General features: G+C 48.0%; 1 protein-coding gene across 1 annotated transcript in view; it reads right to left on the reverse strand.

The window, feature by feature from the left end:
* Positions 1–1,409: 1,409 nt before the first annotated feature.
* The window catches only part of fndc3a (fibronectin type III domain containing 3A), a 190,269-nt gene continuing 173,343 nt past the window's right edge, over positions 1,410–18,335 (reverse strand). Inside the window, 4 exon segments of the mRNA XM_065024164.1 lie at positions 1,410–5,007; positions 12,609–12,739; positions 16,266–16,293; positions 16,295–16,433. Of these exon segments, the coding sequence (XP_064880236.1) occupies positions 4,696–5,007; positions 12,609–12,739; positions 16,266–16,293; positions 16,295–16,433 (610 nt within the window). The 3' untranslated portion in view covers positions 1,410–4,695.

Below are 18,335 nucleotides of genomic sequence, written 5' to 3' on the forward strand. Positions count from 1 at the left end.
TATCATCTACACCGTATCATCTACCAGCTACACCGTATCATCTACCAACTACACCGTATCATCTACCAGCTACACCGTATCATCTACCATCAACTCATCTACCAGCTACATCATATCATCTACCAACTACACCATATCATCTACCAGCTACACCGTATCATCTACCAACTACACCGTATCATCTACACCGTATCATCTACCAACTACACCGTATCATCTACACCGTATCATCTACCAACTACACCGTATCATCTACCAGCTACACCGTATCATCTACCAGCTACACCGTATCATCTACCAGCTACACCGTATCATCTACCAACTACACCGTATCATCTACCAACTACACCATATCATCTACCAGCTACACCGTATCATCTACCAACTACACCGTATCATCTACACCGTATCATCTACCAACTACACCGTATCATCTACCAACTACACCGTATCATCTACACCGTATCATCTACACCGTATCATCTACCAACTACACCGTATCATCTACCAGCTACACCGTATCATCTACCAGCTACACCGTATCATCTACCAGCTACACCGTATCATCTACCAGCTACACCGTATCATCTACCAGCTACACCGTATCATCTACCAGCTACACCGTATCATCTACCAACTACACCGTATCATCTACACCGTATCATCTACCAACTACACCGTATCATCTACCAGCTACACCGTATCATCTACCAACTACACCATTCCCTTACTTTGAGTGACTGTTATCTCTCAACTTTAAACAATGAAATTCAAATACAAAAATAATGGTTGGTTTAGCTTCCTTTTTATTCTGTGGCTGCATGAAAAAAGCAAAACATAACGTGAATTCAGCGACGCCATTTTGTTTACTTCCCCGATGAAACCGCAAGATCCATCACAAGACAATACCGGAGGAAAGACAAATGGTTTAAATGTGATTTTTAAAATGTTTAATTCGTGCAGTGTCCTCCCTGCACTAGTAAACCTGTAGCTGGTGCGTTGAATCGATTCCACCATCCAGACTTGAGCGAGTGCTCAGCTGGGTCTATACTGTGTGCACCCATACGGCGCCGCTGAAATCTACGACACCCCCCCCCCCCCTCGTGACGCACCGGGTGAAATGGCGTGAAGGAAGTGTGTGTCCGCAAAAAAAAGAAAAAAAAAAAAAAAAAAAAAAAAAGGCCAAACTTTAGATCAACAGGAAGTACGAGTTAACACAGTTCTGATCTGCGGTGGTTTTGACTCATTATGGTTTATGATTATTTAGCTACGTAGGTGTTTCCTCTGGACATTATTATATATATATTATTATTATATATATTTATAATTATAATATTATATTCTTCAATCTTATAAAAAAATAGATATTCACATGAATGAAGAAATCAAAAATAAATCAGAAACGTTGATATCCTCCAAATACAACTATTTAATTTCATCGTGATTGATATTATACGTATTATAGGTTAGAGATAACATCAAATCAATATTGCTAAAAAAAATAAAATGAACAAACAAAAAACAAAAGTGTTTTCTAAAAAAAAAATAAAAAAAATAAAAGAGAAATTAAGAAAATGCATCCAAGTTTATTTTGTTTACTTTAATCCTCTGAAAACAACAAACTGGTCTGATACCATCGGGAGAAAATCTGTTGTTACTATGACAACACGTCATGTGGTAGGTACTGGAACTTTTAAAACACCCAAAACACCAGTAGTAGGGCTTGTACAATCTGAAAATACGTAGTTCTATAAAATGGATAACAAAACCAAGACACATTCAGTCAAGGTTTCCTCTTTCACTTAAGGTGCAAAATTAAGTAGTGAAAAAAAAAAACACACAAAAAAACATAGAGAATATGGATAGTAAGCGAAGTACATGTTTTGTGCTGAAGAACTAAAAACAAAAAAAATTCTGCATAATTGTGAATACAAGCTACAGTATAACTATATGATAGTAAAAATAATTAGAATTATTCATCATCATCATCGTGTTAGTTCGGTTTTATGTGTTTTATTTTCCCCTAAACTCTACTTCTGAGCGATTAACTTCTCCAACAACTAACATGTCCTTGTGTCTTCACTATACAAAAATATACTACCATTTCTCCAGTCAACTCCTGCGTCCCTACGGCCCTCTGAACATCAACAAAATCAGAAAGTGCTAAATGAACATTCTATAATGCAAACAAGAATTGGATATATATTCTTCCTCTCTATTTAACCCTTTATATAAACTATAGAAGGTGTGGTGGCCACTTCCCCCTTCCTAGGTATCTCTGTTTGTACACCTGACCTCTGACCTCCCCCCAGCCACTTCCTAACTGTTGCTGTGTTCACATGCTAATCGGAGTTATCGGAAGTTCCCAGTTCACAGTTGGAAATTTCACTCTGAATGACCTTCAAGTCGGACTTAAATTCAAGTCGGAATTACACGCGGGGAAACTCTGAGAAAATGATGTTACTCGAGTTGAGACGTTTCACCACTGACCTGAAAACCTTTTCCGACCAAAACAAATGACAACAAATTTTGTTTCTGACAATTACAACCGTATCAATTTGGATAAATGTAGCTCGTCTGACCATATTTGTCAACGTTATGCTAGCTAACGTTATTTTAAGCGACGTTAGCTAGCCTATCAAAGCTAGCTAACGTTATTATAAGCGACGTTAGCAAGCCTATCAAAGCTAGCTAACGTTATTATAAGCGACGTTTGCTAGCCTATCAAAGCTAGCTAACGTTATTATAAGCGACGTTAGCAAGCCTATCAAAGCTAGCTAACGTTATTATAAGCGACGTTAGCAAGCCTATCAAAGCTAGCTAACGTTATTATAAGCGACGTTAGTAAGCCTATCAAAGCTAGCTAACGTTATTATAAGCGACGTTAGCAAGCCTATCAAAGCTAGCTAACGTTATTATACGCTTTGTTAGCAAGCCTATCAAAGCTAGCTAACGTTATTATAAGCGACGTTCGCTAGCCTATCAAAGCTAGCTAACGTTATTATAAGCGACGTTCGCTAGCCTATCAAAGCTAGCTAACGTTATTATAAGCGACGTTAGCAAGCCTATCAAAGCTAGCTTGAATCTTATTGATCCTGTCACAGACGTACCATTTCCCAGCTTCCCATTTCCCGCGAGCACGTCGTGAAGCCAGCATGTTTAACTGTGGCACACCTACACCTGTGTATCGTGCGTTTCTGTGCAAAACACTGGCCAGATCAGGTCCCAGGTCCTAACAGCACATATGCTATATAATATAAACCTATCTACTAACATAGTTTCATTCTGGACCCTTTTAACCAACGACATAAATAAATGAATAAGCGATACATATATATGGTTTGGACACGTACATGGTGAGTGAAATGTATCTTTTAACTGTAAAACCCTGCTCCTTCATTATCCATTCTGTACAGGTTAACCAATCACAATGAAGTATAGAGCCTCACAGTGGAGGTGTCACAATACCAATACCCATAATACCCTAGGGGTCAAACAGGGAAATGGTTCTAATAGTATTTCCACCGTTCATTTTTTTTCCACATAGGGGGATTTTTTTTTTATAGAAACCCTTCAAATGAAGAGCTGTGTTTTTGTGTAGGCTTAGCCTGGCGGGACATTTTTGATAACCCTGTACATTTCTCTAGGACTTTTATCAATATATTTCGGCTCCATTTTACTCTCAGATGTGAAAATGCTAATTAGCATCAAAGTAGACAACATGCAAAACTACAAATCCCAGCAAGCTCCTGCACGTCATCTCAAGCTGACACCTTAGCTAACAGGTGTTTTGTGTCAATTTAAAACTTGCACAAGACAGTTGTCAGAATTGTCCATTTATTATTATTATTTTTTGCCAATTTATTCATTACTACATTTAGCTAACAATAGATAGTTAATTCGATTCGGCAGTCTCGTCCAGATCATCATGGTATTTGTAGTTCTTTATGATAGCCACATTAGCAGCTAATTAGCATTTAAGTTTTGCAGGGTAAATACAGGTATATTGACGAAAAGTCACTTTGTCTGAAAGAGATTTACAGGGGTTATCAAAACATCACAACAGGGCAAACACAGCCCTTATTTTAAGTGTTTCTAAAAATCCACTATGTGAAAAAAACAAACAATTGGAACCATTTCCCTGTTTGACCTCTAGGTGTTATGGGTATTATGACTCATAATGTGGTACTCTATTCTGTGCAGGGTAACGAAACACAGCGGTGTCTTGTTAAACATTGAGAGGCTTCTGTAAAGGGAGGTTGGGGGGGAGAGACAGGAAGCTATCATTTCCTCTGGACTTCCTGCCTCCTGGACTCCCTCACCGGTGCTAATCATAATCAACCCAGAGGTGACAACAGAAATAAACTACAACATCAAACAGGAAATTAAAGCTGTAACCCTGCAGCTTGGAGGAGAAGGAAGGGAGGAGAAGGAAGGGAGGAGAAGGGAGGGAGGAGAAGGGAGGGAGGAGAAGGGAGGGAGGAGAAGGGAGGGAGGAGAAGGAAGGGAGCAGAAGGGAGGGAGGAGAAGGAAGGAACTGGGGAGGAGACGGAGGAGACGGAAGGGAGGAGAAGGGAGGGAGGAGACGGAAGGGAGGAGAAGGGAGGGAGGAGAAGGGAGGGAGGAGAAGGGAGGGAGGAGAAGGAAGGAACTGGGGAGGAGGAGACGGAGGAGAAGAACAAGGGAGATACAAGCTCACTTGATAACAAAGTACTGGATGATGAAAGCGATGAGGATGGAGATGACTGCGCAGAGCATGATGATGAGAGCAGCCCACTGCTCATCTGTTAAGGGCCTGGCGGGGTCAGCTCCAGCCCGGGGGCCCACACTGCTCACACTGCCCGCTGACAGCTCACTGCGCTGGGGGGAGAGCGTCACCGTGGGGCTGTAGGGACCACTCAGCTCTGGAGCATCCTGGCACTGGCGGATGGCACACACCCTGAAGCGGTACTCACTGTTGGGCTGCAGGCCGGGCATCTGGTAGGACGTAGCAGAACCTTTATACACCTGGACGAGAGAGAGGGAGAGAGAGAGGTTAGAATACACCTGGTACAAGATGGAAGAGCCTTTATACACCTGGAGAAGAGAGGGAGAGAGGAGACAGCGAGAGAGAGAGAGAGAGAGACAGAGACCGCGCGCGAGAGAGAGGAGACAGCGAGAGAGAGAGGGAGGGAGAGAGGAGACAGCGAGAGAGAGAGAGGGAGAGAGAGGAGACAGCTAGAGAGAGAGAGAGGAGAGAGGAGACAGCTAGAGAGAGAGAGAGGAGACAGCGAGAGAGAGAGAGAGAGACAGCGAAAAGGACAATCAGTGAAGAACAAACACCATTGTAAATACAATCCATATTTATATATTTTCCCTTTTGTACTTTAACTATTTGCCCATCATTACAACACTGTATACAGACATAATATGACATTTGTAATGTCTCTATTCCTTTGGAACTTTTGTGAGTGTAATGTTTACTGTTCATTTTTATTGTTTATTATCTATTTCACTTGCTTTGGAAATGTTAACATAATGTTTCCCATGTCAATAAAGCCCTTTGAATTGAATTGATACAGGAAAGAGAGAGGTAGAGAGGAAAGGGAGGTGAATACACAGGAAGGAAGTAAGGAGGGACACAGAAGACATGGTCTGCCTCAGTAGCTTGGAGGCCTGTGATTGGATAGAGTGATGAAAGGACAAAAGCTCTGTGTTAAATGGCAGACACATACAGCTTCCTTATTTAATTTGGTTGTCATATAACAGATATAACAGGCAGATTAGCGTCAGCCAGCAGCCTCTGAGACCACCATTACCATAGCCATTACTGTTGTGGCTTTTCAACCTCTGCCATATTGTGGATTCGGATCCATCTATCTAATAGAACTCGGAGGGCTTTCTTTAATGGAACCTTCTCTGTAATGGTGTACCGCAGGGCAGCTCTCTTGGCCCTCTACTCTTTTCTATTTTTTTTTTACCAATGACCTGCCACTGGCATTAAACAAAGCTTGTGTGTCCATGTATGCTGATGATTCAACCCTATACGTGTCGGCCACCACAGCTAAATAAAGTCACTGAAACCCTTAAAGAGTTGCAGTCTGTTTTGGATTGGGTGGCCAGTAATAAACTGGTCCTGAACATCTCTAAGAGCATTGTATTTGGTCCAAATCATTCCCTAAGTTCTAGACCTCAGCTAAACCTGGTAATGAATGGTGTGGCTGTTGAACAAGTGGAGGAGACTAAATTACTTGGTGTGTTACCTTAGATTGCAAACTGTCATGGTCAAAACATACAGATTCAATGGTTGTAAACCAGGCAAAAGGTGGCTATTTGAAGAATATAAAATATATTTTGTGTAACACTTCTTTCTGGTTACTACATGATTCCATGTGTTATTTCATAGTTTTGATGTCTTCACTATTATTCTACAATATAGAAAGTAGTAAAAAAATAAAGAAAAACACTTGAATGAGTAGGTATTCTAAAACGTTGGACCGGTACTGTATATGTAGCCGATAGACAAATACTAGAGGCCTTCACGGATCCACCTGTACTCCAATACCCAATCCGGGACCCGAGCGGGTCCAGATCCACGGGTCTGGGTCGGATCTGACATGATTGTCACGGGCCTCGGGTATGTCTGAATTTTAACAGACTTGTCTGGAAGTTGTCCACTCAGATCCCCCAATCACCACTGCTGCTATAGAGGAAATGCCTGTTGGCCAATCACCACTGCTGCTATAGAGGAAATGCCTGTTGGCCAATCACCACTGCTGCTATAGAGGAAATGCCTGTTGGCCAATCACCACTGCTGCTATAGAGGAAATGCCTGTTGGCCAATCACCACTGCTGCTATAGAGGAAATGCCTGTTGGCCAATCACCACTGCTGCTATAGAGGAAATGCTACCATCTTCCTTTTCAGGACAGTGGAGCGTGTAGCCTGTTGGCCAATCACCACTGCTGCTATAGAGGAAATGCTACCATCTTGCTTTTCAGGACAGTGGAGCGTGAAGCCTGTTGGCCAATCACCACTGCTGCTATAGAGGAAATGCTACCATCTTGCTTTTCAGGACAGTGGAGCGTGTAGCCTGTTGGCCAATCACCACTGCTGCTATAGAGGAAATGCTACCATCTTGCTTTTCAGGACAGTGGAGCGTGTAGCCTGTTGGCCAATCACCACTGCTGCTATAGAGGAAATGCTACCATCTTGCTTTTCAGGACAGTGGAGCGTGAAGCCTGTTGGCCAATCATTAGTCATCAAAGCGGCAACAGGCTACAGACAGAGACTCGCTCCGCGTGTGGCAAAAGTTAGGAGATATCTAACCAATGGAAGATGGAATAAGAGTTCAAGAGAAGGATGGGCTACAATGACTAAGAGACAACAGGAAGGGATGCTACTTCATATTCTGGATGGAGTTGTTGTTTGTAACTGTAGGACGCACGACAGCCTCAATTAGCCTAGCAAGCTAACGCTAGCTAGCTAGCTGAACTTCTCCTGGTTTCATGCAGTCAAGACAGGTCCTACGGAATCATATTGATGATAAATAACCTAGCTATGGCAGCTATTAAGTCTACTAAAGCTTGAGTTGGCTTGGTCGGTTGCGGTCTCTCGCCTCTCTCTCCCTCCTCCCCGTGTCACTCACAGTACGGCCCCTCCCCACCTGCTAGAGCCCCGCCTCTCTCCCTTCCTCTCGAGGTTTATCAGCTCTGGTTAATAAAGTAGCACAAAAAAAACATTGACTTTTCTGCTGCTTCCCCCACACAGATCGGACCGGGTGTGGACGCAACGGGTCTCTATGTAAAAAATAATCATAATAAAAATGATTTATGCAAATCGGGTCCGGGTGGGAAAGCCCCAGGTCCATTTCAGAACAGATTCAACTTCTACACCTATGAAAACCTCCAATGCACACATAAAACACTGCATGTTCATATTTCCGGGTTGGCCTGCTAAGAGTTACTGCTGAGCCCACCATTACCCCAGGTTGGCCTGCTAAGAGTTACTGCTGAGCCCACCATTACCCCAGGTTGGCCTGCTAAGAGTTACTGCTGAGCCCACCATTACCCCAGGTTGGCCTGCTAAGAGTTACTGCTGAGCCCACCACTACCCCCGGTTGGCCTGCTAAGAGTTACTGCTGAGCCCACCATTACCCCAGGTTGGCCTGCTAAGAGTTACTGCTGAGCCCACCATTACCCCAGGTTGGCCTGCTAAGAGTTACTGCTGAGCCCACCACTACCCCAGGTTGGCCTGCTAAGAGTTACTGCTGAGCCCACCACTACCCCAGGTTGGCCTGCTAAGAGTTACTGCTGAGCCCACCACTACCCCAGGTTGGCCTGCTAAGAGTTACTGCTGAGCCCACCATTACCCCAGGTTGGCCTGCTAAGAGTTACTGCTGAGCCCACCATTACCCCAGGTTGGCCTGCTAAGAGTTACTGCTGAGCCCACCATTACCCCAGGTTGGCCTGCTAAGAGTTACTGCTGAGCCCACCATTACCCCAGGTTGGCCTGCTAAGAGTTACTGCTGAGCCCACCATTACCCCAGGTTGGCCTGCTAAGAGTTACTGCTGAGCCCACCATTACCCCAGGTTGGCCTGCTAAGAGTTACTGCTAAGCCCACCATTACCCCAGGTTGGCCTGCTAAGAGTTACTGCTGAGCCCACCATTACCCCAGGTTGGCCTGCTAAGAGTTACTGCTGAGCCCACCATTACCCCAGGTTGGCCTGCTAAGAGTTACTGCTGAGCCCACCATTACCCCAGGTTGGCCTGCTAAGAGTTACTGCTGAGCCCACCATTACCCCAGGTTGGCCTGCTGAGCCCACCATTACCCCAGTTACTGCTGAGCCCACCATTACCCCAGGTTGGCCTGCTAAGAGTTACTGCTGAGCCCACCATTACCCCAGGTTGGCCTGCTAAGAGTTACTGCTAAGCCCACCATTACCCCAGGTTGGCCTGCTAAGAGTTACTGCTGAGCCCACCATTACCCCAGGTTGGCCTGCTAAGAGTTACTGCTAAGCCCACCATTACCCCAGGTTGGCCTGCTAAGAGTTACTGCTGAGCCCACCATTACCCCAGGTTGGCCTGCTAAGAGTTACTGCTGAGCCCACCATTACCCCAGGTTGGCCTGCTAAGAGTTACTGCTAAGCCCACCATTACCCCAGGTTGGCCTGCTAAGAGTTACTGCTGAGCCCACCATTACCAGGTTGGCCTAAGAGTTACTGCTAAGCCCACCACTACCCCAGGTTGGCCTGCTAAGAGTTACTGCTGAGCCCACCATTACCCCAGGTTGGCCTGCTAAAGAGTTACTGCTAAGCCCACCATTACCCCAGGTTGGCCTGCTAAGAGTTACTGCTGAGCCCACCACTACCCCAGGTTGGCCTGCTAAGAGTTACTGCTAAGCCCACCACTACCCCAGGTTGGCCTGCTAAGAGTTACTGCTAAGCCCACCACTACCCCAGGTTGGCCTGCTAAGAGTTACTGCTGAGCCCACCATTACCCCAGGTTGGCCTGCTAAGAGTTACTGCTAAGCCCACCACTACCCCAGGTTGGCCTGCTAAGAGTTACTGCTGAGCCCACCATTACCCCAGGTTGGCCTGCTAAGAGTTACTGCTAAGCCCACCATTACCCCAGGTTGGCCTGCTAAGAGTTACTGCTAAGCCCACCATTACCCCAGGTTGGCCTGCTAAGAGTTACTGCTAAGCCCACCACTACCCCAGGTTGGCCTGCTAAGAGTTACTGCTAAGCCCACCACTACCCCAGGTTGGCCTGCTAAGAGTTACTGCTAAGCCCACCACTACCCCAGGTTGGCCTGCTAAGAGTTACTGCTGAGCCCACCACTACCCCAGGTTGGCCTGCTAAGAGTTACTGCTGAGAGGGATGGAGAGGGAGGCTAGACACCTGGGGTCTCCTCAAGGATCAACATCAGTCATCATAAGGATGCAGAGTTTAGACAGAGGAATCACCATTCGGCCTGATAAAGATCTCCTACGGCTGCGCTAACTGGCACAACAGATAACCTCCATCTATTTGGTTGCTGATTTGCATAATGTAGTTGTACAGCAGAGTGGTCACCAACATTTTCTGAGTCAAGAACACTTCCTGATGCAAGTCAAGATCTACTGCTTGGATTTCTTATAAAATTTAAAAAAAAAAAAAAAAAAGTTTTTAAACGTGACTTAAAACCGCAAGTCTATTGCAACATTAAACAAGGTTCTGTAGCAGTGAGGTTTGTGCAGTAGGCTATAAGACCAGTACATTATCACTGCATATCGGCTACGCTTGAATTGCCCTGCCAATGCAGTTCTTCTCAGATCATTTTGAAATTATGTAAATGTTTCGAGATATGATCACACTGGTAATAGATCATTTGTTGCTGGTCAGTCTGAGGTGAGGGAGCAGGGGTGACCTGACTCGATGTCCCTCTGCTCTCTCACCTGACTCGTTGTCCCTCTGCTCTCTCACCTGACTCTCTGCTCTCTTACCTGACTCTCTGTCCCCCCGCTCGTCCCTCTGCTCTCTCACCTGACTCTCTGTCCCTCCGCTCTCCCACCTGACTCTCTGCTCTCTCACCTGACTCTCTGTCCCTCTGCTCTCTCACCTGACTCTCTGTCCCTCTGCTCTCTCACCTGACTCTCTGTCCTCTCCGCTCTCTCACCTGACTCTCTGTCCCTCCGCTCTCTCACCTGACTCTCTGTCCCTCCGCTCTCTCACCTGACTCTCTGTCCCTCCGCTCTCTCACCTGACTCTCTGTCCCTCCGCTCTCTCACCTGACTCTCTGTCCCTCCGCTCTCTCACCTGACTCTCTGTCCCTCCGCTCTCTCACCTGACTCTCTGCTCTCTCACCTGACTCTCTGTCCCTCCGCTCTCTCACCTGACTCTCTGTCCCTCCGCTCTCTCACCTGACTCTCTGTCCCTCCGCTCTCTCACCTGACTCTCTGTCCCTCCGCTCTCTCACCTGACTCTCTGTCCCCTCCGCTCTCTCACCTGACTCTCTGTCCCTCTGCTCTCTCACCTGACTCTCTGTCCCTCCGCTCTCTCACCTGACTCTCTGTCCCTCCGCTCTCTCACCTGACTCTCTGTCCCTCCGCTCTCTCACCTGACTCTCTGTCCCTCTGCTCTCTCACCTGACTCTCTGTCCCTCTGCTCTCTCACCTGACTCTCTGTCCCTCTGCTCTCTCACCTGACTCTCTGTCCCTCCGCTCTCTCTCACCTGACTCTCTGTCCCTCCGCTCTCTCACCTGACTCTCTGTCCCCTCCGCTCTCTCACCTGACTCTCTGTCCCCTCCGCTCTCTCACCTGACTCTCTGTCCCTCCGCTCTCTCACCTGACTCTCTGTCCCCTCCGCTCTCTCACCTGACTCTCTGTCCCTCTGCTCTCTCACCTGACTCTCTGTCCCTCTGCTCTCTCACCTGACTCTCTGTCCCCTCCGCTCTCTCACCTGACTCTCTGTCCCCTCCGCTCTCTCACCTGACTCTCTGTCCCCTCTGCTCTCTCACCTGACTCTCTGTCCCCTCCGCTCTCTCACCTGACTCTCTGTCCCCTCTGCTCTCTCACCTGACTCTCTGTCCCCTCCGCTCTCTCACCTGACTCTCTGTCCCCTCTGCTCTCTCACCTGACTCTCTGTCCCTCTGCTCTCTCACCTGACTCTCTGTCCCTCCGCTCTCTCACCTGACTCTCTGTCCCCTCCGCTCTCTCACCTGACTCTCTGTCCCTCTGCTCTCTCACCTGACTCTCTGTCCCTCTGCTCTCTCACCTGACTCTCTGTCCCCTCCGCTCTCTCACCTGACTCTCTGTCCCCTCCGCTCTCTCACCTGACTCTCTGTCCCCTCTGCTCTCTCACCTGACTCTCTGTCCCCTCCGCTCTCTCACCTGACTCTCTGTCCCCTCTGCTCTCTCACCTGACTCTCTGTCCCCTCTGCTCTCTCACCTGACTCTCTGTCCCTCTGCTCTCTCACCTGACTCTCTGTCCCCTCCGCTCTCTCACCTGACTCTCTGTCCCCTCCTGACTCAGTCTTCCAGCTGATGGTGAAACTCAAGTCACACTGCATTATTTTTGCCTCATGTACCAATTCATGTTGTTACTCCTTTGACCAGAGAAAGTGAAATAACGATTTAAAAACAAGACACAAGCTACTAATAATAGCAACTAAAACGTATAAATACACTGTTACTGATAACAGCTGCAGTGCCGGTTGTAGCGTGAGTGGAAGTAGGGAGAACGAGCATTTTATGGTTTACAAAAGTGCAGTAGCAGTGTGTTGGTAAAATAATTGGGGAAGCAAAGCCAGGAAGAAACCAAACACAAACATATTACAAACAAAGTTCTCGATTGTGGCAGAATAAATTCAACCACACCTTTGTAGTTCTACCTTCAGGAATGCCTTAGAGATCAACCAGCTGTCGGTGACCTGCCGGTGACCCGGTGACCTGTCGGTGACCTATCGGTGACCTGCCGGTTGGTGACCCTCCGGTTGCACAGCGATGACTTAAGACTGTGACGTGAATTCCATGACAAGCCAACGTGGTACGACTTCAGTGAGGTGCTACCCATTGACAATAGCTGTGGTGAGTCCCCCCCCCCATCCCATCCAGTGTTACATAAATCACATCCCTTCTCATTCTTCTTACCTGTTTGTACTCAGAGTTACCCATCATGCTTTGCACCGTGTAGATGATGGGGTCTCCCTTCATGGGCAGCAGGGGCTCCCAGCTCACCTCACAGACTGAAGACATGTCCTCCACACGCTCTACTCTGGGAGCTACAGAGAGAGTACAACACGCTCAAAGATTAAGGCTGAAAGGTGAAGACAATGAGGCTGAAAGGTGAGGACAGTGAGGCTGAGGACAATGAGGCTGAAAGGTGAGGACAATGAGGCTGAAAGGTGAGGACAGTGAGGCTGAAAGGTGAGGACAGTGAGGCTGAAAGGTGAGGACAATGAGGCTGAAAGGTGAGGACAGTGAGGCTGAAAGGTGAGGACAGTGAGGCTGAAAGGTGAGGACAGTGAAGCTGAGGACAGTGAGGCTGAAAGGTGAGGACAGTGAAGCTGAGGACAGTGAGGCTGAAAGGTGAGGACAGTGAAGCTGAGGACAGTGAGGCTGAAAGGTGAGGACAGTGAAGCTGAGGACAGTGAGGCTGAAAGGTGAGGACAGTGAGACTGAAAGGTGAGGACAGTGAGGCTGAAAGGTGAGGACAGTGAGGCTGAAAGGTGAGGACAATGAGGCAGAAAGGTGAGGACAGTGAGGCTGAAAGGTGAGGACAGTGAGGCTGAAAGGTGAGGACAGTGAGGCTGAAAGGTGAGGACAGTGAGGCTGAAAGGTGAGGACAGTGAAGCTAAGGACAGTGAAGCTAAGGATAGTGAGGCTGAAAGGTGAGGACAATGAGGCTGAAAGCTGAGGACAATGAGGCTGAAAAGTGAGGACAATGAAGCTGAAAGGTGAGGACAATGAAGCTGAAAGGTGAGGACAATGAGGCTGAGGACAGTAAGGCTGAAAGGTGAGGACAGTGAAGCTGAGGACAGTGAGGCTGAAAGGTGAGGACAGTGAGGCTGAAAGCTGAGGACAGTGAGGCTGAAAGCTGACAGTGAGGCTGAAAGGTGAGGACAATGAGGCTGAAAGGTGAGGACAATGAGGCTGAAAGGTGAGGACAATGAGGCTGAAAGGTGAGGACAATAAGGCTGAAAGGTGAGGACAATGAAGCTGAAAAGTGAGGACAATAGAGCTGAAAGGTGAGGACAATGAGGCTGAAAGGTGAGAACAGTGAGGCTGAGGCCAATGAGGCTGAGGACAATGACGCTGAAAGGTGAGGACAGTGAGGCTGAAAGGTGAGAACAGTGAGGCTGAGGACAATGAGGCTGAGAGGTGAGGACAATGAGGCTGAAAGGTGAGGACATTGAGGCTGAAAGGTGAGGACAATGAGGCTGAAAGGTGAGGACAATGAGGCTGAAAGGTGAGGACAATGAGGCTGAAAGGTGAGGACAATGAGGCTGAAAAGTGAGGACAATGAGGCTGAAAGGTGAGGACAATGAGGCTGAAAAGTGAGGACAATGAAGCTGAAAAGTGAGGACAATTAAGCTGAAAGGTGAGTCAGGAGAAAGGTGAGGACAATGAGGCTGAAAGGTGTGGACAGTGAGGCTGAAAGGTGAGGACAGTGAGGCTGAGGACAGTGAGGCTGAAAGGTGAGGACAGTGAGGCTGAAAGGTGAGGACAGTGAGGCTGAAAGGTGAGGACAGTGATGCTGAGGATAGTGAGGCTGAAAGGTGAGGACAGTGAGGCTGAAAGGTGAGGACAGTGATGCTGAGGACAGTGAGGCTGAGGACAGTGAGGCTGAAAGGTGAGGACAGTGATGCTGAGGACAGTGAGGCTGAAAGGTAAGGACAGTGATGCTGAGGACAGTGAGGCTGAGGACAGTGAGGCTGAAAGGTGAGGACAGTGATGCTGAGGACAATGAGGCTGAAAGGTGAGGACAGTGATGCTGAAAGGTGAGGACAATGAGGCTGAAAGCTGAGGACAGTGAGGCTGAAAGCTGACAGTGAGGCTGAAAGGTGAGGACAGTGAGGCTGAAAGGTGAAGACAGTGAGGCTGAAAGGTGAGGACAGTGAGGCTGAAAGGTGAGGACAGTGAGGCTGAAAGGTGAGGACAGTGAGGCTGAAAGGTGAGGACAATGAGGCTGAAAGGTGAGTCAGGAGAAAGGTGAGGACAGTGAGGCTGAAAGGTGAGGACAGTGAGGCTGAAAGGTGAGGACAGTGAGGCTGAGGACAATGAGGCTGAAAGGTGAGGACAGTGAGGCTGAGGACAATGAGGCTGAAAGGTGAGGACAGTGAGGCTGAAAGGTGAGGACAATGAGGCTGAAAGGTGAGGACAATGAGGCTGAAAGGTGAGGACAATGAGGCTGAAGTGAGGCTGAAAGGTGAGGACAATGAGGCTGAAAGGTGAGGACAATGAGGACTGAAAAGCGAGGACAATGACAATGAGGCTGAAAAGTGAGGACAATGAAGCTGAGGCTGAAAGTGAGGACAATGAGGCTGAAAGGTGAGTCAGGAGAAAGGTGAGGACAATGAGGCTGAAAGGTGAGGATAGTGAGGCTGAGGACAGTGAGGCTGAGGACAGTGAGGCTGAAAGGTGAGGACAGTGAGGCTGAAAGGTGAGGACAGTGAGGCTGAAAGGTGAGGACAATGAGGCTGAAAGGTGAGGACAATGAGGCTGAAAGGTGAGGACAGTGAGGCTGAAAGGTGAGGACAGTGAGGCTGAAAGGTGAGGACAGTGAGGCTGAGGACAACGAGGCTGAAAGGTGAGAACAGTGAGGCTGAGGACAATGAGACTGAAAGGTGAGGACAATGAGGCTGAAAGGTGAGGACAATGAGGCTGAAAGGTGAGGACAGTGAGGCTGAAAGGTGAGGACAGTGAGGCTGAAAGGTGAGGACAGTGAGGCTGAAAGGTGAGGACAGTGAGGCTGAAAGGTGAGGACAGTGAGGCTGAAAGGTGAGGACAATGAGGCTGAAAGGTGAGGACAATGAGGCTGAAAAGTGAGGACAATGAGGCTGAAAGGTGAGGACAAAGAAGCTGAAAGGTGAGGACAATGAGGCTGAAAGTTGAGTCAGGAGAAAGGTGAGGACAGTGAGGCTGAGGACAATGAGGCTGAAAGGTGAGAACAGTGAGGCTGAGGACAATGAGACTGAGGACAATGAGATTGAGGACAATGAGGCTGAAAGGTGAGGACAATGAGGCTGAAAGGTGAGGACAATGAGGCTGAAGTGAGGCTGAAAGGTGAGGACAATGAGGCTGAAAGGTGAGGACAATGAGGCTGAAAAGCGAGGACAATGACGCTGAAAAGTGAGGACAATGAAGCTGAAAAGTGAGGATAGTGAGGCTGAAAGGTGAGTCAGGAGAAAGGTGAGGACAATGAGGCTGAAAGGTGAGGATAGTGAGGCTGAGGACAGTGAGGCTGAGGACAGTGAGGCTGAAAGGTGAGGACAGTGAGGCTGAGGACAGTGAGGCTGAGGACAGTGAGGCTGAAAGGTGAGGACAGTGATGCTGAGGACAGTGATGCTGAGGACAGTGAGACTGAAAGGTGAGGACAGTGATGCTGAGGACAGTGATGCTGAGGACAGTGAGGCTGAAAGGTGAGGACAGTGAGGCTGAAAGGTGAGGACAGTGATGCTGAGGACAGTGAGGCTGAGGACAATGAGGCTGAAAGGTGAGTCAGGAAAAATGTGAGAGGATGGGAGAGAACGGGACAGGAAGTGAGAGGACGTGTGGAGGATAGAGGGGCTGAAAAGAGAGATGTACCTTTAATAGGTGCGGGGGGCGAGCGGGGGGGTGGTGAAGGTGTAAACCGCGGAGAAGGGACCTTGGCCCGCCTCGTTGAAGGCCTGGATGCGGAACATGTACGAGGTACACTCATTGAGCCGCTGGACTTTGTGAGTGTGGCAGGGCCCTCTGTACAAGGAGACAAACCTGCAGAGGAGAGAGGGGATGACAGGGGAGAGAGGGGACGGCAGGGGAGAGAGGGGACGGCAGGGGAGAGAGGGGACGGCAGGGGAGAGAGGGGACGGCAGGGAGAGAGGGGACGGCAGGGGAGAGAGGGGACGGCAGGGGAGAGAGGTATGAAACAGGTCGACACCTGTCTGCACCATATCAACACCATATCAACACCTGTCTGCACCATATCAACACCTGTCTGCACCATATCACCACCTGTCTGCACCATATCAACACCTGTCTGCACCATATCAACACCTGTCTGCACCATATCAACACCTGTCTGCACCATATCAACACCTGTCTGCACCATATCAACACCATATCACCACCTGTCTGCACCATATCAACATATATCAACACCTGTCTGCACCATATCAACACCATATCTACACCTGTCTGCACCATATCAACACCATATCGACACCTGTCTGCACCATATCAACACCATATCTACACCTGTCTACACCATATCGACACCTGTCTGCACCATATCTACACCATATCAACACCTGTCTGCACCATATCGACACCTGTCTGCACCATATCTACACCATATCAACACCTGTCTGCACCATATCTACACCATATCAACACCTGTCTGCACCATATCGACACCTGTCTGCACCATATCGACACCTGTCTGCACCATATCGACACCTGTCTGCACCATATCGACACCTGTCTGCACCATATCGACACCTGTCTGCACCATATCGACACCTGTCTGCACCATATCAACACCATATCGACACCTGTCTGCACCATATCGACACCTGTCTGCACCATATCGACACCTGTCTGCACCATATCAACACCTGTCTGCACCATATCAACACCATATCGACACCTGTCTGCACCATATCTACACCTGTCTGCACCATATCTACACCTGTCTGCACCATATCTACACCTGTCTGCACCATATCTACACCTGTCTGCACCATATCGACACCTGTCTGCACCATATCAACACCTGTCTGCACCATATCAACACCTGTCTGCACCATATCAACACCTGTCTGCACCATATCAACACCATATCAACACCTGTCTGCACCATATCTACACCTGTCTGCACCATATCGACACCTGTCTGCACCATATCAACACCATATCGACACCTGTCTGCACCATATCAACACCATATCAACACCATATCAACACCTGTCTGCACCATATCTACACCTGTCTGCACCATATCGACACCTGTCTGCACCATATCAACACCATATCGACACCTGTCTGCACCATATCAACACCATATCAACACCATATCAACACCATATCAACACCTGTCTGCACCATATCAACACCTGTCTGCACCATATCACCACCTGTCTGCACCATATCAACACCTGTCTGCACCATATCAACACCTGTCTGCACCATATCAACACCTGTCTGCACCATATCAACACCATATCAACACCTGTCTGCACCATATCAACACCTGTCTGCACCATATCAACACCTGTCTGCACCATATCAACACCATATCACCACCTGTCTGCACCATATCAACATATATCAACACCATATCAACACCTGTCTGCACCATATCAACACCTGTCTGCACCATATCACCACCTGTCTGCACCATATCAACACCTGTCTGCACCATATCAACACCTGTCTGCACCATATCAACACCTGTCTGCACCATATCAACACCATATCTACACCTGTCTGCACCATATCGACACCTGTCTGCACCATATCGACACCTGTCTGCACCATATCGACACCTGTCTGCACCATATCTACACCATATCAACACCTGTCTGCACCATATCGACACCTGTCTGCACCATATCAACACCTGTCTGCACCATATCTACACCATATCGACACCTGTCTGCACCATATCGACACCTG

The sequence above is a fragment of the Oncorhynchus nerka genome, linkage group LG11 (assembly GCF_034236695.1).
Source record: "Oncorhynchus nerka isolate Pitt River linkage group LG11, Oner_Uvic_2.0, whole genome shotgun sequence".
NCBI lineage: Eukaryota > Metazoa > Chordata > Actinopteri > Salmoniformes > Salmonidae > Oncorhynchus > Oncorhynchus nerka.